Below are 24,716 nucleotides of genomic sequence, written 5' to 3'. Positions count from 1 at the left end.
CCAGGCTTTCTAGAGCTGGAGGATCAAGTGTTCTTTCAGTGCAGTTGTGAGGTGATGATGCAAGAGACCAAGGTCAGATTATAACATGGTGAGCTGTGTCCAAGTCTTCCCATAGCGGGCTGGTAATAGTATCCCTGAATAGTCTTCCCTGTAGCAGAGCCTGGTGCCAAAAAGGAATTCAGAAGGACACAGTTGCAGTGGGTATGTGCTGTCACCTAAAGGAGATTGCAGCATGACTACAGACTAAAGGTTTCATCAGCCCACTGTTCTGTTAGGTTGGGTTTTTTGTTGCCCTTTTTTTTCCTTTCCTGGTGAAACAATCAGAGCACTGGCTTGACTTGCAGGCTGTGAAGTGCCTCGCTTGGGCAAGACAGTCATGAGGTTTGTCTGCATGTTTTTAGCTCTTAGGTGTTTCAGACTAGGTGTTCTGACTCTACAGACTGTGTATTGACCTTTAAAAGCAACAGAGAGGAAACTGAGCCTTTGAAGTCCCAGCTCTATAACAGGGAATTTGTTCCTTGTTATCGTTTGGCTGCAGCCTTGCAGAAGGGAAGAATCCACCACGTTGTTGTGGCTGTTCCCAGCCTTCACCTCTTTCCATCTGATGGATGTGGCAGGTACAGGCCCCTGAGGTGCCTGGTCTCTGATCAGCAGTTCTGTCAGAAGTGCCTCACAACTGTGGTGTGTTTGGGTCAGGACAGTGCCACACTCAGGGTAATGCCTTTCATGAGGTGGCTGTTGGCTCTTAGCCAGACTCTCTGAGAACAACAGCCTGTCTTTAATGTGCAGCCTTGATTGTTGTCAGTCTCAGGTTATGTATGACCTGATTCATGGTGAACTTAAGTACTGATGGGAGGTGCATGTTTGATCTCCCTCTTACCCCCTTTCCTGTAGCTCTGTGTTACCTGTTTGAGTTACTGGCTGACAGTTCAGAACGATGAACCGGTAGTTCATTTGAAGTTGCTTCTGTTAATGCAGAAGAAATTCTTTAATTTTGGGAATTAGTGGAATTCTGAGCTTTATAACTTTTTTTTTTGTCTATAGAATCTGTAAATCAACTGCAGAGAAAATCTTTTTTTCTACTACTTGTTTTGAGGTTTAGTCATGGAGTGGTTGCTTGTTTGCTATCTCTATTACTGTTGTGTCTCAGAGGTTGTGCTGGATATTTAAGAAAGTCTTATCCTGTAATTTTTAAGAAAGAAAAAAACCCCAACATATATCTAGCTCTTTTTCCCTCATGCATTTAAACCTAATTTAGATGTAGGTGGAAACCTAAGTGTCAGTTAAATCCAAGTATTACAGTAACTGTCATAATTGAACCAGCATAAGTAAAAGGTTCTGTCTTTCTGGGGTCATTTTCAGAACTAGTATGGTTGTGTTTTGGACTACAGCATCAAGTACCTTCCATGATGCCTGACCCCTGGGTTCCCCTCTGCTTTGCAGGACGGGCACGTGGAGGTGGCCCGTTTGCTGTTGGACAGCGGTGCCCAAGTGAACATGCCCGCGGATTCCTTCGAGTCCCCGCTCACTCTGGCTGCCTGTGGTGGGCACGTGGAGTTGGCAGCTCTTCTGATCGAGCGGGGAGCCAACCTGGAGGAGGTCAATGATGAAGGTTACACACCTCTGATGGAGGCTGCCCGCGAGGGCCACGAGGAGATGGTGGCCTTGCTGCTGGCACAGGGTGAGGTCCCATTGGGAAGGGCACAGTGTGATCCTTTGCCATCACATTGCTCTGATGTCACTGCTGTCCCCACAGAACAAAGCCCCCCAGACTTTGGGAGGATGAGCATTCACCTTCCCACCCTGTGTCTGGCCAGACCAGTAACGTTTTGTTTTGTTTCCCTTCCCAGGGGCAAATATAAATGCACAGACAGAAGAAACACAGGAGACAGCCCTTACCCTGGCATGCTGTGGAGGCTTCTCTGAAGTTGCTGACTTCCTTATTAAGGCAGGAGCTGATATAGAACTTGGCTGCTCAACACCTTTGATGGAAGCTGCTCAAGAAGGTCATCTTGAATTGGTGAAATACTTGCTGGCAGCAGGTATGTGTTCAGTGCAAGTGATCAAACCCACAGAGGTCATAGACTTGATATTCTGTGTGATTGAGAAGATACCTGGGCTTGATAGTGGTGATGTTGTAACAAGAAACTATATTCTCAGATACTTTAGCAAGAAGGAGAAAGCATATGTTGCACCTCAGTATTGTTTGATACTTTTAACAGAGGAAAGTGCCTCCTGGAGCACTGGATCCTACTCCATATCTAGAAAGCATCCACACTCATGAGGAACATTGTTTCCAGCTATCTGCATTTGGGACAAAATTTTAATACAGATAATGCTTGGGTTTGCATCCTACTCCAGCTCTGACTGAGCCTGGCTATCTCATTCAGCCACCCTGAATAACCAGTTCTTTAGGAATTGTGCCCTGAGAAGTAGTGTGCAAGGCAGATCCTGGAAGTGCTGAATTTCTGTGATGAGTGAGTTTTACTGCTACATTATACAGTAGTAAATTAAATCTTGCTGGAGTTGGGGCAAAGCGATGCTTCAGTGTTCACCTGTCAGTTTAAAGTTGGTGGAGTCTGAAGTGTTTTGCTCAAAATAACAAATAAGAAAGGACCTGTATTTTGGAAATCTTCCTTGTTGTGGAAAGGGGTTAGTTTGTATGCTCTTTCCTAAGAATAAGCATAAAATTATCTGGATCTGTAATTCTAGAAAGTAAAGCTCCCTGCTCATCGAGGGACAGTAACAACTGTGCCACTTTGTGCAGTGACACCAGCATGTGACCACCTGTCACCAGCTCCCTTGGAACGCTCCCTGCTTGCACTTCACTGCTGATAGTGTAGAAAGTTAATTGAGGAGCCTTGTTTTGGCATCAGGGAGTCTCTAAATATATCTCACACCTTGAAAATAAGAAGTTGGCTAATCGTGTTGGCATCTCTTTTTTTAAGAATAATGTGTTACTTATAATTTATGGTTTTCACAGAGCTCTGGTGTATGGGAAGCCAGACAAATTTTTTCAAGAAAATGGTTTTAAAGCAAATGATTTTAAAGAGCAGGGAAGAAGGGAAATTTGTAGGAGTGTATGGTCTTGTTGTATTAATACTAATTCAGTGACATGCATTTTGTCTGGTTTCCCTTGGCATACAGCTCCGGGTCAAATGGATAGTCTAGACAACTGTCTGGATTCACTTTTATTTGCTGTAACAACTGAAATCCTTCTTGCTGTAGAGGGACTGTAGGAATAATTGAGCATATAGGTTTAAGTGTTTAGATTGTCAGTCATGCTTTTTCCAAGCCTTGGCTTATCCCCTCTCCTCAGAGTATTTTTACTATCAGAGCAGTTTTTACCATGAGAACAATGCCCTTGGACTATGGAGATTATTGGTCAGCAGGATATAGCTGTTCTCAGAGATTTTTGTGCTACATCTGGTATGAAACACTTGCTAAGGACATGTCCAGTAAGAAGCCAATGTTGTGTTTGTAGGAGCTAATGTTCATGCCACCACAGCCACGGGGGACACAGCCCTGACCTACGCCTGTGAGAATGGACACACAGATGTGGCAGATGTGCTGCTTCAGGCTGGTGCTGATCTGGTAAGGCCTCTGCTGGGGCTTGGGGGGAAAGTGCTTTGGTTTCAGACTGTATGGCAAGCCCTGGGTGCTTAGAGAGCAAGGGAGGCACTTTTAGCAATTAAGATTCGTGTAAGGGTGTGAAAAGAGGCATGAAAGCAGTTTTTTTTGAAGCCTGCATCTTCTGTTTGGTCTAAAAAATAAAAGTTCCTGTGGGTGATCTTTCATCCATTGGTGAAGAGCTTTAGCTGTAGCTTACACTTGACAGCTGTTTATATTCATTTCAGTATAATCCAGAAGTTTAACTGTTTAGCAGGATATATTTCTGTGTTGCCAATAGTCATTATGCTATTTTATTATTCCCAGACTCCTGTGGATTAGAGTTTACCTGCTCCACTGCTCTGGATTTAAAATGTTTTAGTATTAGGAACTACTGCTTCTCTATGTCACTCTGAACACTGTTAGACTCTTAACTTTTGCAAACTACAGCACAAAACCCCAAATGGAGCAATGCCTTTAAAATGAGCAGCATAATCTGATCTCTTTTTATTCTAACTCTTGGGTTTAGCACATTGCTTTCCCTGTGTTTATTTTCTGTGATGTAAGTTGTTTGCTTAATTGCCTTTTTTTCATATCATGTAGCAGGAGACCCCAAACTGCCTCTTCACCAGCTACAGGGATACAACATTTGGCTTTTAATCAGTAGAAAGCAATGGATACGTTAGTCTTCCAAAGGAGTTTAGGAGCCTATGTCAAACAAGGCTTAAGATTGTTCTTTTGGTTGCCTTTTTGTTTTCCTCCCACTGTTCTCTTTCCCCCTCACACACAGTCACTGCTTCTGTGTTTTATTTTGTTTGGGGAGTGGGTTGGGGTTTTGGTTGGATATTCTGGGATTTTTAGTTCCTTTTAAAAAAACCAAGAATGCCAGAACAGTTTATCATTGAACCTGATAAACTTAATGAAGTTACTTAAATTTCATTCTTTAATGAAGTTTTTAAAGTTTATATTTACAACTGTGAAAAAATTAATACTGTAATTGGGAATAATATTTCAACTCTTCTTTGGTTTATACTTTTTTTCAGGCTTTACTAATTATTCTGCAGTAATGTTCTGCTTTATTTGTTCTTATCAGGGAGAAAGGTCATGTTTAATGGAGGGAGGGATGTGTGTTTGTGGGTTTTTTGGCTCATGTGCTGCACTTTGCTCAATTCAATGTTGAGTACTGAGCATCAGCCACTTCACTAGAGGCAGAATTGGTTTTGGTGGGTTTATTGGGTATTTAAAAAAAAGAAATTGAAGTAGTTGGTTATATAAAGGTATAACCCATGGTGTATCTCACTGGGGAGAGCAAAGCCTCAAATGAATAAAAAAAAAAAGAAAACCAAAATGCTATGCATAAACTTTTAAAAACATGAAAGAGTTACTGCTTAAATATCACTTCAAATTCTTGGAATTGTCATTTTCCCCCTCCCCTCACTCAGGTGAGCAGTGCTTGTGGCCATCAGCACCTGGTTCTGACCAGGATTGCTGAGGACAATCTCGGGCCTTCCTAAAGTGAAGCTTTATTTTACTGCATTTCTTGTACTGCCAATTAAAATGTGGAGCAGGCAAGGAAAACAGAGTAAGGCAGGAAAAGAAAGTTGCTTTGAAAAGAAGACCTGCCACGTAAATCTGTCAGTTCTGACTTCTGATTGTAAGAAAGTGGGGATAAAGCCTGTAAAATGGTACATGAGGTGCCTCAGGTTTGAAAGTTTCTGTTCAAACCCTTGTGTTGCTTTGCATTATTGAAAGTTGGGAGCTGTTCTGAGTAGATTTGTTATCTTTTCATGGGGTGGGGAAAGGTTCTGAAGGGCATTACTTTACTGCTGGGTATGAAAAGGCTGCTTTGGCAGTACCATGGGACATTATTCCTCTAGATTTCAATTTTGATTTATATGAGTTTAGATGATTCTGCCAAGTTGTCCCAGGAAGTTGGGAATCAAATGAAGATCTGGACTTAGACTTCTAGTTTGTCTGTCTTTGTCCACCTAATTTTACTCTCCTGCTGGTGTTCAGACACAGCAACTGAAAGTACATCTCCAGTTGCTTTTCTTCCTTTCCTTTTTCATCCTGCAACTCCTGTCCTTCCTGGGATTGCTTTCACTGTTGTTTCATTGGAAACTTTCATTATCTCTGAGGTTTAGACATGCAACATCTTACCCTTTTTGAGGAAAATGCTGGTTAAGTCTTAAACACTAAAGTAAAACAGGGCTGAGGGCTGTTCTCTGATTTCAAGGATGAATGGCACCCATGGATTCTAGATTGAGGAAAGGAAGTTGATCTTTCTTTCCCAAATACTCTTGATCCTCTGGCCTAGGTATCAAGTATGTAATTCAGTTTGGGCACCAGTGAAGACCTTGAGAGCTCTGTTAGACTCATGAAGCAATGTGGCTTTATAAGAACCAGAAATCAAAGAAAGTGATGTTTGGGATGAACTTTCTTCAGTTTGTGGTTAATTTTTCTGTAAAGCTCTGCAGTGACAAGTTGTTCTAGAAATGAGCAGTGTCAGAGTGCTCATCTGTGTCTGTCTGCTGGAGAGCTGCTCAGTCCTCTGTGATACTTTGATGAATTTGTGTCTCCTTGTGACTGTTTGTTCCTGAACTCTGGCTTGTTAACAATTCCTGAGTGCTTTTCTGATGCCCTTCTTTTAGGGATCTTTTCCATGTCCTTACAAAGTTGTCCTGTCAAAATCTGCAGCAAAACTAGCTGGCAGGCCTACACCTTTCCTTGTTAATATATGCATTTTGAAATGAGCTTGCTTTTGCCAAGTATATGAATGACTTAATCTGAGGCACAGCTGAAGCCTTCAGCCTGTGATCCCATCTGTGCCATAGTTCCATTCTAGTTCCCCCATCCTCATCAGGATTAGGGATTTCCAGGGTCTCAGCTTGAGCTCCTGCCACTGGACCAGTGTAAATTTTATTTATTTGCAAACTTTAAGGGGGGACAGAACACCTACTTTAGGTTTTGTGATTAGTAGGAGTAAAATTTTGGAGACTGGAACTCTGAAATATGAATTGGTAAAAACACTTTTGAAAGCAGCCGTGTGGTTTAAAAGCTTCAGGGAAAAATAACCAGCACTTCAGTAATACATTTATTTACCTGTGTGGCAAGGATTGTCTAATCTCAAAGGTGAGAGGATAGTTTTTCCTAAAGGAATTCTCTTTTTTGTTTCTTCTTTGTGTCTTTCCTAGCAGTCACCTTCATCTCAAAGGTTGTATAAGACATGCAAGGTACATGTGTGTTCCCACAGGAACAGAGTTAAGGACTGTAAAGCTCACAGAGAGTATTGGTGATATTTAATGGGAACTGATATCCTACTTTTAAGCTGTCTACCTTTCAATAAACTAAAAGGACCTGTTTGGATTTCAGTTCCCTTTTGAAGTAGAATCACATCTGGATGAAAGGAGATTCTGGTCTCCTTTTTGGAGGTGACACTGCTCCTGATAAGGTGGTTGCATCTTTTCCTTTTTCAGTGAAAGCAAAAGAGAGATTGTTCTGTTTTGGACAGTGAGGAGATCCCAGCTTTTCTCAACTGGGCCATACATGAAAGAGCTTTAAATTGGGATTTTCTAATCTGGGCTTGCAGCTGTACATGAGGCTCTGCTGCACAGGAGAGTTGATCTAGTGATGGAGTTTACCTTTCTCTACTACAAGATGTATGGGAACTTTTATGGTGAAATAGAGAGATGGAAGAAAACCCATGAGGGCAGCTTCATCCTTGCATTTCTCTCATTTTACACTGTCAGGCTCTCCCCAAAGCTCTTAAATACTTGTTAAAATTCCATGTGTGGCTTTCTTTAAAAGACTAAAACTGGCTACCTGACTTGAACATAACTCTAGTAGCAAAAAAACCTGAAACACATCAGACTGCCTCTTAATTCTTCTCCTATGATACAATATTTTTACAGGCAGGTTTCTGTCATGGCAGGAATCGTTGCTTGGCCTTCAGCTGATGGCATCCCTCACACTAACGTGGAGACAATTTGCTGGGGTTTGTTCTTATAAAATAAACATTTGCATATATTTTATATAAATACAAGGAAGAAGCATATTGGAAAGGTGATGGGGGATGCTTTTGGACAACTTTCATGTTCTCTGCCCTGATTTTGATTGTCCACTGAAGCTAAAAAAAGAGATAGATAGATATATATATAACCTTTGGAATTCATGGTTATTTGAGGTAAAAGACAGGATGTGAGTAGACAAAGGCACTGCACTGGCTCAGATTCTTATTTTGGTGTGTTCTAGATGTCTTCCCTTAAAGCTTGAGTTGATGCTGTCTGCAAGCAGTTATTAGGGCTAAAGAGAGTGCTGGAGTCAGAGAATTAATTTCATCTTAAAATAAAATATGCATTTCTGCCTTCCAATGTGAAAAATACCATCAAAGTGCCATAAGTTTTGAAGATCTACAGCAGGTGGGCACCCAAATGGTTTGGTTTGGCTGGACTGATGGCATGTGTGGTGCTGCAAGGATTGGAAGTGTGTAGTAGCTGAGGATCAAGTTCTGCCTGCTCGAGGAAATGACAGTTGGTTAAACTGGGCAGAATCACTGCATTGCATTTAAATGAGGAATCTTCCTGGCATCCGTGTTTTAAGACTTCCAACAGTGAAGTCTGTTAGGAAGGCAGAATGTTGTAAATAATTGCACCTTACTGCTACTTATCTGCTACATCTGAATGCGATACAGGATGGCTTTCACCGCCTAAGATGGCCTAAAATAAATTTTGCATCTTGCCACCTTTGTATCAGTGGGGATTTAGAACTGGGTATGAAAGAGTTCAGGCAGCAGTGTCCAGGTCCTGCTCAGAGCAGAGTGGTGGTCAGGAATTCTTTGCCTCCACAGCTGCTTTGGGAGGGATGTGCCAGCAGAAGCAGGGCTTTGCTGTGCTTCAGGCACACAGCAGCCTCTGACTTGTTAGGACCTCTTGGCAGTGGCTGAGGAAGGAAAAACTATGCCAAATACCAGAGTAAGCATCAGAGCTCAAGGGCATGCTGCTAATTCTTGCACATCACAGGGCCACATGTTCACATAATTAGCTTTACATGTCCTGCAAATGTTTCTGCCATGCAGACAGTCCAGAAATGTGCAGGTATTTATTGACAGTCAAGCAATCATTGCCCTGAGAGGGGAATCTGTTTATTTACAAAAAGGGCAAGTGGCTTCAGCAATAGGTCTGTAAGGTTTTCTGTCTGCCTGTGTGTGCCTGTGTATTTTACTACTGAGTAAACACAGAAATCAGAGCACTACTGTGGGGTTTAGCCATGTGTTAAAGCAGGGGTGGACAGTAACATGGAGCTCTCATGAAGGCCCAGGAGCAAAGCAGGAGAGGGGCTGGGATGGGCTTGGATTGATGCACAGGGCCAGTTTCCAACAGAACATCCAGTCAAGAGCTTTCTTCCTCAACTTTTTGAACAGAAAACTAACTTGAAAGTGCAGCTTGCAACCAAAGCAAGCCATATGTCAAAGGACATATGCAGATTTTTCGGGAATACTGAAACTATGGGAAGGAGTTGAGTTGTTCTGTCAAATCTCTTCTTGTCTGTATTTGTAAGTAGCAGTTTCATCCACTGTCAGTACTAAATGTTAACTTTCGTTTTCAGATGTACATGCAATTACAAAGTAAAGAGTGAATTTAGAGCTTGGCCTCCCAGATATTTTATTAAAAAACCCGTGGTCCTAATATATGATTGATCAGAGTGAATATTATTGGATATAGGGTAATATAGAGTGCACATACAAATGTTCCCAGGAAGGTTATGTTCTCTCTCCTTGTTCTGCAGGAGGGTTGATACCATTAATCAGCATTCTTTATGGTATTGATCATGTCTACATGGCAGGCACATTGTCTGGTTTGTAACTGCTCTAATAGAGTTGTATTCAACCACATCTTTCCAGTATCCAGAAACTTTTTAAATTAGAAAGTTGTTCTTGTCGCTCATTCCCTTTATGTTGGTTTGTATCATCCTTTTGTCATCTTTATTCTCCAGTCCTCTCAGTCAGAGACTTCTTGTGACCTGCAGTGATTTGTCTCAGTTTTGTTACTGATCCTCCTCAGTGTTTGCAGTTTTGCAGGTCTGGGGGGGGCAGCACGTGGCAGCTCCAAACTGTGGCACAGCGGTTTGTGGTTATTTTACACTTCCTGATTCTGGGTGATATTAATGTTAAATACTCCTTCCTTTTTGAGGAGAAAAGTTACTGTTCTCTTATATTTTAAGTGTTTGAACACTGAAATACAAAGGGGTGTGTAAGGAGGGAAACTTCTTGGTGTGATACCTTTTTTTGATCGTGTAATTTAGTATTTAAGGTAAGATGAAAATCAACTCCAGTCAGTTTATATTTATTATAACCAGCTTATAGATCTACTGAGACAGGTACTTCTGGTCCCATCACAAGAAGCCTCAAAAGCTGAAACAGTGATATATTTTTTGACCATTTGTACATCTGTCTTTTCTTCCTTAGGAGCATGAATCTGAAGGTGGGAGAACCCCACTCATGAAGGCTGCACGAGCTGGTCATTTATGCACTGTGCAATTCCTTATTAGCAAAGGTAAAATACTAGTTTTAATAACTGTTTAAAAAACTTAAAATGCCACTTTACAATGCCTGCATGTTTGTGATCCATGTTCAGAATTGTTCTGGTTAAGTGTACAAGGGCATTTGTCAAACCCTTAAGGGTTTTTTGAATTTCATGTGGTTCATGATAAAATGAATCATAAAATATTTTGCTAGTTACTGTTCCTACTCTGTTGTATAAATTGAGAGATTTGAAGCACAGTAAATATTTTAGTTTCTTTAAAAAATCACTCCCTCCTTCAGAAAAAATACACCAAATAGAACCTGAAACAGTAGCAATTGCACCACATAGTGATGCTGTTCAAAGCTTAGAATGAACATTTGGAAGTTGTGTTCCCTTTCTCTTACCACTTCCAAGCCCACTGTTACTGTTTTAGCTGCCTTGTCTTCCCAAGGTGAGGAGGAGGAGGGTGTGTAGAAGCCAATCAGTTATTCAAAATCCCTTGCTTTAGAAGTGTGTAAGAAATAATAAGATTAGAAGAGTAAAGTTTATTCCGCAAAATACAGTATTTGTCGAAACTTTCTTTTGGACAGAATTTCCTCGTGTCTAATTCCAAGATCATCTCTTTGCAGGTGCCAACGTGAACAGGGCTACAGCCAACAATGATCACACAGTGGTGTCCCTGGCCTGTGCTGGAGGTCACCTGGCCGTGGTCGAGCTCCTCCTGGCTCACGGGGCAGATCCTACTCACCGGCTCAAGGTATCCCCTTACAGCTCTCCCTTACCACAGCTGCTGAAAGAACCACAGAACTCAATTAATGGAGTAGTAAATTTGCACATTTAAACCATAGAATCATGTCTCACGTGCTACACCAGGGAGCAAAACTCATCTTCTGGCTTTTTTATTTCCAAATTCTCACTTCAGGATGGCTCAACGATGCTCATCGAAGCCGCCAAGGGAGGACACACAAATGTGGTTTCTTACTTGCTGGATTACCCCAACAACGTGTTGTCAGTTCCTGCAGCAGACTTGTCCCAGCTCACACCTCCATCTCAGGATCAGTCTCAGGTAAGGCATGAGGGGTTTCCTTAAAATAGCACCATCAATGCTGCAAATGGGCACTTCCTTAGTAGTTAATTTAGGTGTAAACATAGACAGTAAAAGGCATTTTTAAAAGTCTGCATGCAGGACAATGACAGAGTGAGTTGGTGTGACCTGCAGGGACCTGAAGAAGACATGAACTTTGTTCCCTTTTCTGCTTCTTGGACAGGATAGTCCCAAACCTAGAATCTCAAAAGAATAGTATTTTTTGTCTGTGTATGCTCAGTATTTTGTTTCAACAGTTCCAAGCCCTTGTGACAGCACCCCTCAAATGGTGTTGCTGATTTTGTTTGTTATATGAAAGAAATCTTTAATGTAAATTCAGAGTTCTTCAGGGAGAGGTAGCTTTTTGGTGGAGTTAGTTGAATAAAAGCCTGGAGGAGTTTGGGATTTCATGCAGAGTAACACAGTTAACTTTGCCATATTATCCCCAATAAAATAGCTCGGGGCAGGTCATACCAAGAGGTAGCTTAGCATGCACAGTGGTGTGTGCTGTAGATCTGTATCTTTGCATTAACACTGCCCAAGGTCTGGTCCATCAGCAGGTGTTTTAGCTGAGTGTGTGTCTGTGCCTTTGTTTGAAGGTTCCCCGTGTCCCGGTGCATACGCTCGCTATGGTTGTACCTCCCCAGGAGCCTGACAGAACCCCTCAAGAGAACTCCCCACCTCTCTTGGGAGTGGTGAAAGGTCAGTATGTAGCCCCTCAGAGAATATATGTGGTTTGGAAACTGGTAGACTGGGGACCATTTTATTAGAGCTTATGCATAGTGTAGCCCCCATCAGTTCTTGAACACCTCTAACGAAGTATAACTTAAAACTATTTTTCATAGTGCATAGTTTTTGCTTATTTTCTTGCATTCTACAGCATAGCAACCCTGGTTATTCTAATCTTATTATGCTCATTCTAATTTATTAGAATTATGCTTATTCTAATTTTTTGGAAGAAAATGCTTGTGGTAACTGCCATAGTGCAGACTGATAAAAAAAAAGTTCATAAACTCTAGGTGTGGTGTTAACTTTTGAATATTGTGCATTGGTCATCTAGAATAGTTACAGCTGTTATCCATGAACTTCATATATCAACCTTTTTCTGTTTCTACAGTAGCAGTGCAAACATGTTGGCACTGTAAAATGCCAATGCAGATCTACTTTACAGGAGAGTTTTTGTTGTATGTTAATAATAGTTCTCTTGTAAGTAATCATAATATCAGGGGGTTTGCTTTGAACATGGTTGAACTGACTGGTTAAAACTACTTGCAGTCATTAAATGGCATTCAGGAAGTTTGTTTCCAGCTGTAACAAATTGGGTAACAAATTCTTCACATGTGCTCAGTCAGCTCAGAAAGAGAAGCAGATTCTGAAGTGCAAAGTTACAAACTGCAGCTCCTAATGATCTACAGTTTTGGATAGGGATCTTAAATACTACAGTATCCAAAGCTCTGTTAGCTAGATCTGCTTAATTCCTTTGTTTGAGGAAGCACTGAGCACTTCCAGGACAAACAAACAAACAAAGAAAAACCCCTTAGAGGCACAAATGAATAAAGAAAAGCATCATGTACCTGCTGGTGTCTGAGTGTCCAGCCGTGCCCCTCTCCATGCCTTGTGTGTGACCTCTCAGATGCACTTTGTCTCATTTCCTAGGAGGTACAACAATTTTGGATTTCATAAAAATGAGAGTACCAAACAAATGAAAAGAATATACAACTTGTGGCTCAAATAAACCTGCAGAAAGCTAAATCCAGCACATGAGCCCTTCCAGTTCAATACCTGTTAGCACTGCAGAGTGGGTGTGTTCTGGGAGCAGGTTTTGTGGTGCTTGGGAGTCACTGAGGGATTAGTTGATGCCAAGTCAGAAGACTGAAGTTAAAAGCTTAAATTTTGCTGTTATTTAATCAAATTACGAAAAGCAAACAGCTGACTGCAGTTTAGGAAACAGCTCTCGTTGCAAACATCTTATTGCCAATGTCAGCACATCCTTAGGTGTGTTTTTTTGCAGTACTGTGGTGTTGGGACTGGCACAGAGAGACCTCATTGTTTGCAGTGGTGGTTCAGGACATGCTTCATGCATGTCAGCAAAACTCATCTGTGCTGCATTTCGGGAGATGCAGCAATCCCAAACGTGTCAGCATTCCCAAAAACTGTGTGCAGAGCTCTGGTGTACCTCAGGTCTTTACTGGGAAATGGTGTTTTTGTGCTCCACACTGTGTGCTCACTGCAGGGCAGAGGCAGTGCTGTGCTGAGCTGCCATTTGTGACCTGTTACCCACACGTGGCTTCAATCCAGCAGACTGCAGCACTAAACTTCTTGGGAGGCAAGAGGCAAAGTTGAGGTGTGTTCATTATTTCCAGGGTGGGGGGAGCAGTCAAGTTCCTGCATAATAAAATACTTTACCCTGGAGAAGACATTGCTTGCCTTCAGTTGGGAGTAGCCCCTGAGTTTTTGTATAAATTATGAACTACTGGGAGTCAGGGGAGCTGCACTTTGCCTTCTCAGCCTCAGCACAGTAAGATTTATTTTTTAGGGACCTGTGTGAGTTTTGCAAGAAATACAATAGTGACATCTTGTTTTATGAAGAGGTCTTGGCAAGTCAGATGTAAAACTTGAACACATTTAAGTGTCATTGTTACAAGTCAGATATGACATGAGGTTTTCCAAAAGAAATTGGTGGTCTGATTTTGAATTATAGTATTATTCTTCAGTAAAGCAAGAAGGCATATGGGCTCATTACCATTTGAATAATTATTTTGGCAGAGGATTTAATATCAGTGTTTAGCAACTGAAAAAAAGAAACACTTCAGAGCTGATAATGGATCCAGAGAGGCTTAGATAAAGGTTGCAGGCCAAGATAGTACTTTGGAATGAACTGAAGAAAAAACCAGGTGAAAGAAAAAGCAGTTCATGGGACTGACCAGACCTCAACTCCTACATGCTTGGGAAGGACTGGTTTTAGTACACTTTATTTATCATGTGTCTGTTGTGTCCATGTAAAATGAAATCCCAGTGCAGTTCAGCTGTCTGTGCTTCCATGGGGAGAGGCAGGACATCCCTTCCTTGGCAGGTTGTACCTGCTGCTGCCCTTGTGGATTGCTCAGCAGGAATTGTGATGCAGCAGCTCAGCACAAAGAGGTTTTTGGGTAGAAAACCCAAAGTGTGCTGTGTGTGCAGGCCTGAGGGTCTGTCCTGTGTGACCCTGTGAGGGCTGTGCTGCAGCTCCACCTGCACCTGCTTTTGACTAATGTAAGGTGTTTTTCAACACATCAGAATTTAAAGCAGTCTATTTTTGGACACTGAGATATCAGTGGGTTTGTAAGCCTTTCCCCAGATTTGTTTTAGTTCATAGTTATTCTGGAATTGTGCTTACAAATTAACTAATTGGCCTTGCCTGAGTGCTTACAACCTGCCAACATGCTGTCATTAGACTTTTCCACTGTTGTGGGCAGTAACTTGCAGCGTTTTTTGTTTGGGGTGCAGGGTTTTTTTAGAATTCCACAAGACCAAATAGGCTTGTTCAAGTGAAAGTTGCCCACATCTGCCTTTAATCCCTGTGAAGGAGGCCACAGTTCCCTTAAAGTCAAGTAGTACTTTTGAAATCTGTAGGCTTTCTAAGTTAGTCTCTCAATATATGGTATTCCCTGGATCCCTGTGCTTAATCTAACAGTCTGATGGTGTGGAGAAAGAAAAGAAAGACCATCTCTGTGTAACTTCAACAGCTACAAATTCAATTAATATTTTTTACTCCAATATCTGACTTTTATGCCTAATACTGAGTTGCATATCTTGGCAGAGATACATTGTGTGATTTTAATGAAATATAGGCCAGGTTAACAGTGAAACTAGGAAATTATATGGCTTTCATTGAGGTGAAAGCATTAGTAAGGCAAGCTGGTATTCCTGCTTTTCCATTCTGACTTCTTCCAGACTTCTCAACTGCACAGTCCAGCTGCCTGCTCGTTGTTTCATGTGCTTCAACATCTGATCCACTCTTGCCACTTCCTCCTGGAAATCTCCTGCCTGGGTCAGCAGCTGGCTCAGGAGTCTGGGATGAGTTCCCAAGGGAGATTTCACTGTCTGTGCCTCCTGGCTTTCAAACTTTACTAACACTTTCTTTGTAAACTTAAAGACTTCTACTGCTCTTCTCTGATAATCCTCAGCAGTGCAGGCAGGTGATTTAACACCAGGGCATGTGTAGGTCCCCAGGAGCACAAGTGTGGAACAATCTTTTCATGGTGGTTTGTGGAATTCTGCTCCTTTGAAGCCTCAGTCACCTCCTTGCCACTGACTAATTCAGTTACATCTTAGCAATTTTCCAGTTAGATACCATGAAGCCACCAGAGGAAACTTGGCAAGAAGACTAAGATTGGAAAGTAGCTCAAATTTTTGAATGGCTGAAAATTGAGTTCAGTTTGGTTTGGATTTATCCATTTAGCTGTTGCCTGTTGGGTGGCATTGCAACTGTTCCCTGCAATTTTCCATAGAAACAGCTGCAGAAGTGACAGAGACTGGCAAAATTACTCCGTGGCTCCAGGAGGAACATAGTGAAAATACAAACTCATCTCAGCATTCAGCCTTCCACCACTTGTCCTCTTCTTTATAAAGAATTCAGTATGTATTAAAAACCATGTAACAGATGAATTTACTTGGGAAAAGTAGGCTATTTTTTTTGCCAAATTGGCCAGATTATATAATATTGTACTTTGCATTTGTATGTATGTGGAGTTACTGATTGTTTCTCCAGGTTCTTAGAGCTGAATTTCTGACTGATGTGAATTTACAGTTAAACACAGTATTTGCATGAAAATTCAATATTGAGTTCATCTTACTCCTGTTAATGAGGCTGGTGAATTTTCATTGCAGACTGCAAATTGAACTGTCAACTTCTGAGTGAAATCAGATTTTAAAAAGAAAAAAACCTAAAGTGCAAGAACAGTGGACAAGCAATGCTGTTAACAGAGCACAAAGATGACATGGTGATTCATACAGATTTATGTAACAGGGTCTCCAGCTGAATGGACAGATGTGTATCACACAGCTGACTTTTTTCTTACTGTTTTGGTGTTTGTTTTTTTTTATGCTGGGAAAATCTTTTGGACTTTAACTGTTTGGATTTGGATCCACTTTTTTGTCATTTAACAACTTCAGAAACTTAAGGAACCATCAAGTCTCAGAATGTCATTTCATAAAATGTAAAATATAACAAAACTGAAAGGGCATATAAATTAGTTCCATCTTGGGAGAAGTGACATTCTGTGGATTATAAGTCAGGGCTAGAAGAGCAAGTTCTGTGAGAATCATAACCACTCAGGAAGAAATAGGGTGTCAGACTTATTTATAGGCAGCAACACTATAAAGAGTGAATGTGTTCTAAGCAAATTTCAATTAGAAGAGTTCAGTTGCTTGGGAGAGCCACCCTGAGGAGTACAAAACTGAAGGGTATTTTTCCCAAACTCCTGCTCACAATGTTTAGGGCCTTTAAATGTTTGCAGCCAGAGGCATTAAAACCTGGTCATGGTGTCCTCCCTGCATGTTCCTGGCTGCTCCAGAGACCAGGAATGATGCCTGGGAGAGGCTCAACAGGCTGTTCCAACTCAAGTCTGTGGGAGATGATCTGCAGTGTATGGGAGAAGTACAGGAGATTGCCTTAGGAAACACCTGTCTTTTCCTGGAGGGAGTGGACATGGGAGAAGGGGATGGGCAGCTGTGTTTGGGCAGAGTAGATCTTACCCTGAGTCATGTATGTTGGTCAGAAACGTGGCTGAAGACATGTGCATGCTCTGCAGGGATCATGGTGAGGTTTAGCTGGGCAGGGTTGGACCAGAACCTGTGGGAATATGGAAATACTGTTCACAAAATAATTTGGGAAACGGTCCTTTCCTTCCTCTGGGGCTTTCCTGGCATGGCCAGAACCACTCTGGGTTTTCTGACAGCTGAACAATTCTGTGTCCTGTAATCCTAGTACCTGGGGGCAGGTGGTATCTGTGTAGCAACATGTGGATTTCAGTGATCTTCAATCTAAACAACTTGTTTTCATACTAAACAAAAAGTCTTTTAAAAGTTTCCAAAACAGTTGCTTTAGCCAGATTGGCTTCTTAATGTTGCTAGGTGTGATTTTATGGTAGGTTGTTGTGTGACTGATGCTTCCCCCAAAAGACAGAGGTATAAAATAAATTTTAGAAACAGGTTGAAGTGATTATTATCTGACCTGTGATTGGATTCTTAAGTCCTACTGCACTTATGTATTTCAGAAGTGAAAGTATAAAGTGGCTTGTTCATAACTGCATACTGAAATGGGCACAGTAGTTGTCACAATATTGTAATATAGGAGAGATTTGGATAAACCAGGAAATTGCTCCTTCCAGGACTATAATATTCTATCCCAGTGTTTGCATATTCAGAGCTACCAATAATATCTTCTCCACCTCTGGTCTGACCTGTCTGTCCAGGTGGACATGTCAGGTTTAGCAGATCTTTCTTCCTACCCCTCGTCCTCTTCCAGTCTCCCCACAGTTACAGGTTGCAGCTGTTTTCTGGCCTGGAAAGGGTGACCTGGAACCTGAAAAGTGGCCCTGCTAACAATTAGAAGCTGATTAAAGTAAATTTCCTTGCCTCTCCTGGAGCTTGAGAGCCCAGCTCTTCACTTGCTGGTGTCCTAGCGCCTGTTTTCCAAAACTCTCCCATCTTTCCCTGCTGGTTCCTGGTCAGAACTGTGTCTGGGATGTGCTGCCTGCTGGGAGCCCATCCCTGGCTCCTCTGCCCAGCCCATCTCTCAAGGTGGGGTTGTGTTTCTCCTTTTTGCTTTCCCTTGTGCTCCTAGAAAAGCTTTCCCGTGCCAGGCTTGTTTTCTCCCCAAGTCAGACTTAACTGAGGGGGACAACATCAGTACTTGATTCTGGGGAGCTCTTTGAACTGCAGCTCTTCTTTCCTACAGAGTAATGAAAGCTGTCCAGACCTGCCAGGTTGTGGGAATGCCTTGTGTTAGGATGGGAATGACAGACACAGGAATCTTAGGGATGACACTGAACAGAGTGGGGCAGAGGGTTCCCATCTCGGCTACAGTGGGAATTTGCAGTTTGGTCACTATGATGTTTCTACTACTTCAGCAGTGGAGCAGCTTAGTTTCAAAACAAAGATACAGACAAGCCTTTCAGAGATTTTTTTTTTTTTTTGGTGAGTGCAAATACATATTTTAAGAGTGGTCTCAAAAACTTATAAGTTACACCGGTTAAAATGGAAGGATAACTCTGTAAACTCTGAGTGCAGGACAAAGCCAAACAGCCCTGGGTTACAGCAACCAGCACAGAGCAAGGGATTGCTGGACTTCACCCAAATTCCTTATCTTCTGCTGAGAAATGGTCTGGGGACTCATTTTTGCTTTAGAGACAAAATAATAGTAGTGGTGGGGAGAGGTGCTCAGCTGGAACTACTGACCTGCCCAGAGTGTGGAGCTGGAGAAGGAGCATCCTGAAGGGTCTCCAGTGGCTGTGGGATGTTGGGCTGTTACCTGGGGTTATTGAAGGGTGGCTGTGGGATGTTGGGCTGTTACCTGGGGTTAGTAAGGTTCTTGTTTTTCCCATTAAAATTAGATACAGTTTGCTTTCACTCCAGCAAGTCTGGTGAAGGTATTCAGCACAGAGTTGGTTCAATTCTATTTCTGTAAGAGAAAAACCTCACCTTTGTTTGTTTTTAGAATTAGTTCCTCCAAAACAGGTTCATTTTAGAGTGAGGTGTGTGTGACTCCTGTTTTGACAGCAATGCAAGATGAAGTCATTTGTGAATTAGTGTTTTGGTGAAGGATGGTCTAGAGAGAAATAAAACTGTGTTTTAGGAAACTTAATCCTTCCAGAGCTGGTAACTTATCTGGGACCTTGTTCTTGCATCCAGACTTTGACTTAACTGTGTGATGTTTAGGTAACTTTATTAAACCCTGTCTCAAACTGTACATATTTTAGTTCCCTTGTAATGATTAATTGTATGAGTCTGCTTTGTAAACCTTCAAATTTTCTTCCTTTTTTTTCTGAGGCTTCAAATATTGCTGCTTGGGTATAACAAATGAGTTTTAGTGCAGGGAATTATTTGATCAGGCTAAAACCTTCCAGATTTTTAATTAAAGTTTCTGACACCAAAGTCATAATTGAGATTTTAACAGATAATAGGTTGCTTTTAGCAAGATGTGAGTGGAGTTTCCCAAATGTGGCTTTCAGGAAAGCAACCATGAGTTTCCTTGAGGACAGTCAGCACTTGGGGCAGTGCTGCCCTGGCTTGGTGGGCCTTGGTGAAGGTTAGTTTTAAGGCCTCAATAGTGAATTGTTAATAGAATTGTTCAGAATAGAATAGAATTGTTCATTTGTTACTGGAGGGGGAGGTGAGCAATTTGTTGTTAGTTTTGTCTCAGAACTTTAAAAAAGGTGCTAAAATTTCACAATCCATTTTTATGCACTAAGTTTGCAGTGGCAGATTCTGTTTGGAATGTAAAGGTGAATGTAAAGGTAATGTAAAGGTGTTTGGAGAAATCCCAGTTCCAAGTGCTGATCTTATTGTCAGGTTAGTCTGCTCTCAACTATAGATTTGTAAACTTGCTGTTGGAAGTCAGCCTCTGGAAAATACTCTCAGTTTAATTGCTCTGCACACACAGAAGAACTTTGGGAACTCAGTAAATTATGTAAATTGCCTTGCTCTTCCTGCTGATTTCCCTTCCCAAGTGCATTGTCATGTATGTCAGAAACTGTAGAGGCTCCTTGTTCCTTATGATTAAAATAGCTGTTCAAAGGATCAATATTGAAAATTCCAGCTATATTCTTTGTCCTCTCTTGTCTTAACATGGAGTGTAGGGTTTGCCTTTCTGTGCTTTGCCAGATGTGCAGTGTTAGTTGTAAAGATTTTTTAAATTTTTTTTTTTTAACTTTTTTTTTTTTTGGTGGGTGAGAGGGGAGGTTTGGGGTATCTTCAGCATGGCATTTTTTCAAACATTTTTCATGTGCTTAGGTGCATCCAAGCAGAAGTCAAGTTCCCTGCAGGTAGCAGATAAGGACCTACTGCCACCTTTTCACCCATACCAGCCTTTGGAATGCATAGTAGAAGAGACTGAAGGCAAGCTGAATGAACTTGGACAGAGAATTAGTGCTATTGAAAAAGCACAACTTAAATCATTGGAATTAATTCAAGGTGAACCTTTAAATAAAGATAAGATTGAAGAACTTAAAAAGAACAGAGAAGAACAAGTACAGAAGAAGAAGAAAATATTGAAGGAGCTGCAGAAGGTGGAAAGGCAGTTGCAGATGAAAACCCAACAGCAGTTTACCAAAGAATATTTGGAGACCAAAGGTCAGACAGACACACCACCTGCCCTGCAGCAGCAGTGCTCACTTACAGGGGTCTTCCCAGAAGTGGAAGCCGATAAGGGTCTGCCAGAGGATAACTTTTCAGGGTTACCTCAGGTTGACACAATCTTGTCTAAAGATGACGAGCAACACCAGTCTCCACCACCTGCTGAACAAATAGAGTTTGTCCCCATCCAGCCTTTGCCAGCACCGCAATGTAATTTTTCTGGTAACTTAGGTTATAATGGGACAGAGTCTCTTGAACTTCAGAAAGCATTAGGGAATCAGCAGAATGTAGGACAGCAGCAGCAGATTGCTGGGCAGGGGCTCTTAGTTCAAGAACCAGACGGATTAATGGTTGCCACTCCAGCACAGACGCTTACCGACACTCTTGATGACCTAATAGCAGGTGGGTTAAGAAATATACCTATTTTTGCATTAATTTGTGTGCTCAGTTTCCCTCTCTTTCCTTCCCTCCAAATACGTCTTGGGGTTTTCCAGTTTGGGAATACTTGCTTGAGAATGAAGTTCCTGATTAGTGCTATTAATCCTAACAGTGACTTCCAATTCTAACATGAGACTTTTAAATACCTTTTTTTTTTTTTTTCTCCAAAGTGCAAAACTTCCTGTACTGGACACCTGTTTTAGCCCCTTTGGCCTCATCTTTTTCTGTGCTTCTTTAAAAAACCTCGTCATTAGTAGTGCCCATTAGGAAACCAGAAAGCATGGCAGATTTGTATCTTCTGTAGAATTTTCTGTGCAGGCTTATACCTCAGTGACTTTCTTCCATGTGATAGCCATCTCTAGAAAAAAAACCAAATTGCTGTCACTTGTAAGGACAAATGTGCCCCTCTCCTTGCTGCTGGAGCTTAAACACAGCCTGGGATCCACGCACAAGTGCTCCGTTCTGTGATGGCTTATGTTTGCAGAGTCCCCCCTAAAGCCTGGTTGTATGGGAATATCTGCTGGTTAGATGTTCCACATGGCAAAAACGTGTCCTGTTAGCTGGAGGAAAAGCAAAAACCCCAACATCCTTCCAAGTGTTGATACAGTGTGAAGAGGAATGAGAGTTCCCACACATCGGGGTGTTTGAGTCCCCTCGTGCAAAAAGAGGGATCACTTTGGGTCACTTCATTTCGTGGATTTGACTAGGATTGAGGTTTGCTGCTGGAGGTATGTAGGATATAGCCAGTGTTGTTTGGTCTGTAGTTTTGCTTTTTTTCTTTTTTAATTCAGTGTTTTTCAACTTTTCTTTGTGCCTTGTGCCTGTGCCCCTGCCCATTATTTTCCTGTCTGTCTCCCCCTGCCCTTCCCGTTTCATGGTTGGTGCCCTGTCCTCTGAAGTTTATGCTGAGGCTGTAGAAGTGTTGGTGAGATCTGTGGCCAGCCATTCCTGGGAGCCTTTGGAATGGTAATTGCATCAAGCTCATGCAAGTTGAGACCACCTGTGACTTTGCAACCTCCCATGGAACCCACAGGCAGTGGAGGAGTGTGGGGTGCTGGTACCGCTCCCATCTGCTCGCTGGTGTAATTCCAGTAAAGCCTCTTGTTTTGTAGAGCATTGGTGTTAGTTCCCCCTGTTCTGGCATCTGCTCCGTGGTGCTCTTCAGAATAGTCAGCCAACATTAAAACATTCTCAATTTTTATTACTCAAAATTTTAGTACTGGAGTGTGTGAGGAGGAAAATTTGAATGGTTAATGCAAAGCATGATCAGCGAGGTCTTGATCGTCGGAGTAGTTGCAGAGAGTCGAACGTGTGTAGCACGAGGCCCTGGAGTCTGTACCCCCTCGTGGTCAGCAACTTGTGTTACATCCAATGCCCCCACAATGAAAAGTGCTGCAGTGTGAGAACTCTGCTGGGCAAAAAAAAGATTGCAAACAACCAGAAAAACCATCTTAAAAATCATTAAAAACCCCTTGGATAGATATTGGTTCATTTTCTAAACTGGTTACTGTTTTTGCTCAGTAATTAAAGACTTTTTTATGCTAAGAAGTGAGATTTACTGATTTCAAAAGTAACTACAAATAGCACCCTCTTCTGCAACTATTAGAAAGTACATTTACAGAAATGCAACTCAAGGAAACTTCAGCTGGCGAATTACAGAGGCTTCTGCAAAAGTGTGTTGATGTTGCTTCACTGAAATATATTTTCTTCTTGAAATTCCTGACTTTCTTTTACTTCTCTCCCTCCCCAAAAAAAAATTGTTGGGAGATAGATAATTTTCTCACTTTTTAAATCCAGACTGTGTGAAAGTGATCCCCAGGGAAATTATAAATCTGAGATAGAGTAAGATTGTGTCCATGTAAAAACGAACTGTAAACTTCCCTACTCATACTCTGAACTCTTTGATCCGTATTTAAAGTGCACTTTTTTCCACAAACTTGCCAATTAGTCCTTAATTTTTTAAAGAAATTCTGAGCAGTAGAAACTGTTACAAGAACTGATTTTTATGTGTGTGCTACAGATCCAGGTAAAATGGTTCAGGAGCTTGTGCATGGGAAACTTTGATTTTAGGGAGGTTTTGTCCCCTTAATCCCACTGCTGGAGCTGCTGTGATGGTGGTGAATGACTCTGGGTTTCAAAGAGGTATGAACATTTCTGTTCCTGCTGAGTATTCCAGTTTGGATGGGGGCTGCTTCAGAGGAACAGAAATGCCTTTTCCCTCTGCCCTGGAATAGCTTTTCCTGTTGCTCATACCAGTGGTGATATCCAGAGGAGATGGTCCAAGGTTGGAGATGGGGTGGGATGGCTGGGGGTGTTCAGCCTGGAGAAGAGAAGGATTTGGGGAGACCTTACAGCCCTTTCAGTGCCTAAAGGGGCTCCGAGAGAGCTGGAGAGAGACTTTGAACAAGGGCCTGGAGTGACAGGACGGGGGGGAATGGCTCCACACTGCCAGAGGGCAGGGTTAGAGGGGATATTAGGGAGAAATCCTCCCCTGTGAGGGTGGGGAGACCCTGGCACAAGTTGCCCAGAGAAGCTGTGGCTGCCCCATCCCTGGGATTGTCCAAGACCAGGTTGGACGGGGCTTGAGGCAACCTGGGCTAGTGGGAGGTGTCCCTGCCCATGGCAGGGGGTGGAACAAGATGATCTTCAAGGTCCCTTCCAGCCCAAACCATTCTGTGGTCTTACATTGCAAGAGGCAAATTTTTCCAAGCCCCAGTTGGGACCAGTTGTAAGGGAGAACTTGCATTTCTGTAAAGCCACAAATGTGTATTTTGCTGACCAACTTAACAGTGAAAACATACATAAAAGGAGTGTTTATCTTATCATTTCTCTGTGTCTGCTGGTACAGTCTACTGGCTCTGAGTTGCTGAGGTTGTGGATGTCAAAGTGCAAAGTGGCACCTGCCTGGCAGTGAGTCATGGGCAGATATGTACCTGTGTCCCATCTTTCAAAAAGCTACACAGAGGTACCCAAGTACCTTTTGGAAAGTCAGCTAAAACCTAAAAACAAAGCATCTCTTTCCACTCCAGAACGTTTTGGTTGTAATGGAGTTTTTAGATGTGCTGATGCTAAAATCTTGCACCTAATCCTGTGCTGAAGATGTGACTTACTACAAGCCAAAATCAGGTTTACTAAAGAGACAGAGACATGGTGCAGTGTAGAGTGGGAAAGCAGTAAATTAGTTTGGAACACATCTACCATTTTCATTACTCAGTATTTGGTTTCTTGTGGCCTCTTGTCTTGCATAGTTGGAGCTTCGTTTCAGTTCAAGTTCTTCATTTACTGTAGTAGATTTCTTAGTTGGCAGTATCTGAATTGAGGCTTTTTTTCTGGTTTAGAGTATCAAAGATGAGGAACTTTCTTTTCTCTGTTGCTGGGCTTTGTCTTTAGTTGAAATATTTTTATTTCTCTTTGTTTTACTCAGTTGGTATTTTTAGGCTTCTGTCCCACTTTCCTCCTGTGAGCTCATGTTTCTAAACTGAAATTTCAGGTGTCTTTTGAGAAACTTATTCAGTTTTGAAATTCTGGTTGTAGTCAGTGATACAGAATTATGGTAAGGATTTGGAAGGTGCCATCTGAGTTACTGTGTTTAGGATTGGTGTTTGGAGTAAAACTGGTTACTGGGATAATCTGGAGTGAGAAATGGTGACTCATGAAAGGAGCCGCAGTTACCAACGTGCAAAACCCTCTGTGCAGCAGCAGGTTACTGAGGAGCTGCATGGACAGGC

At 41.9% G+C, this 24,716-nt stretch overlaps 1 protein-coding gene across 15 annotated transcripts in view; it reads left to right on the top strand.

Annotated features, from left to right (window-relative positions):
* Positions 1-24,716, top strand: part of ANKHD1 (ankyrin repeat and KH domain containing 1) — a 99,484-nt gene that overhangs the window by 42,401 nt on the left and 32,367 nt on the right. For 14 of the 15 annotated variants that reach the window (XM_051793675.1, XM_051793674.1, XM_051793673.1 and 11 more), the window contains exons 8-15: positions 1,444-1,681; positions 1,851-2,042; positions 3,485-3,594; positions 10,073-10,160; positions 10,760-10,887; positions 11,053-11,196; positions 11,814-11,916; positions 20,209-20,952. In XM_051793675.1, the coding sequence (XP_051649635.1) occupies positions 1,444-1,681; positions 1,851-2,042; positions 3,485-3,594; positions 10,073-10,160; positions 10,760-10,887; positions 11,053-11,196; positions 11,814-11,916; positions 20,209-20,952 (1,747 nt within the window). The remainder of the gene's footprint in view (positions 1-1,443; positions 1,682-1,850; positions 2,043-3,484; positions 3,595-10,072; positions 10,161-10,759; positions 10,888-11,052; positions 11,197-11,813; positions 11,917-20,208; positions 20,953-24,716) is intronic. The other variant, XM_051793677.1, reaches the window with a different exon arrangement.

Source organism: Manacus candei, unplaced genomic scaffold (assembly GCF_025592945.1).
Source record: "Manacus candei isolate 608988 ecotype Guabito, Panama unplaced genomic scaffold, ASM2559294v1 h1tg000037l, whole genome shotgun sequence".
NCBI lineage: Eukaryota > Metazoa > Chordata > Aves > Passeriformes > Pipridae > Manacus > Manacus candei.
The sequence above is the reverse complement of the archived record's forward strand: the minus strand, read 5'-3'. Positions and strand labels throughout refer to the sequence as shown.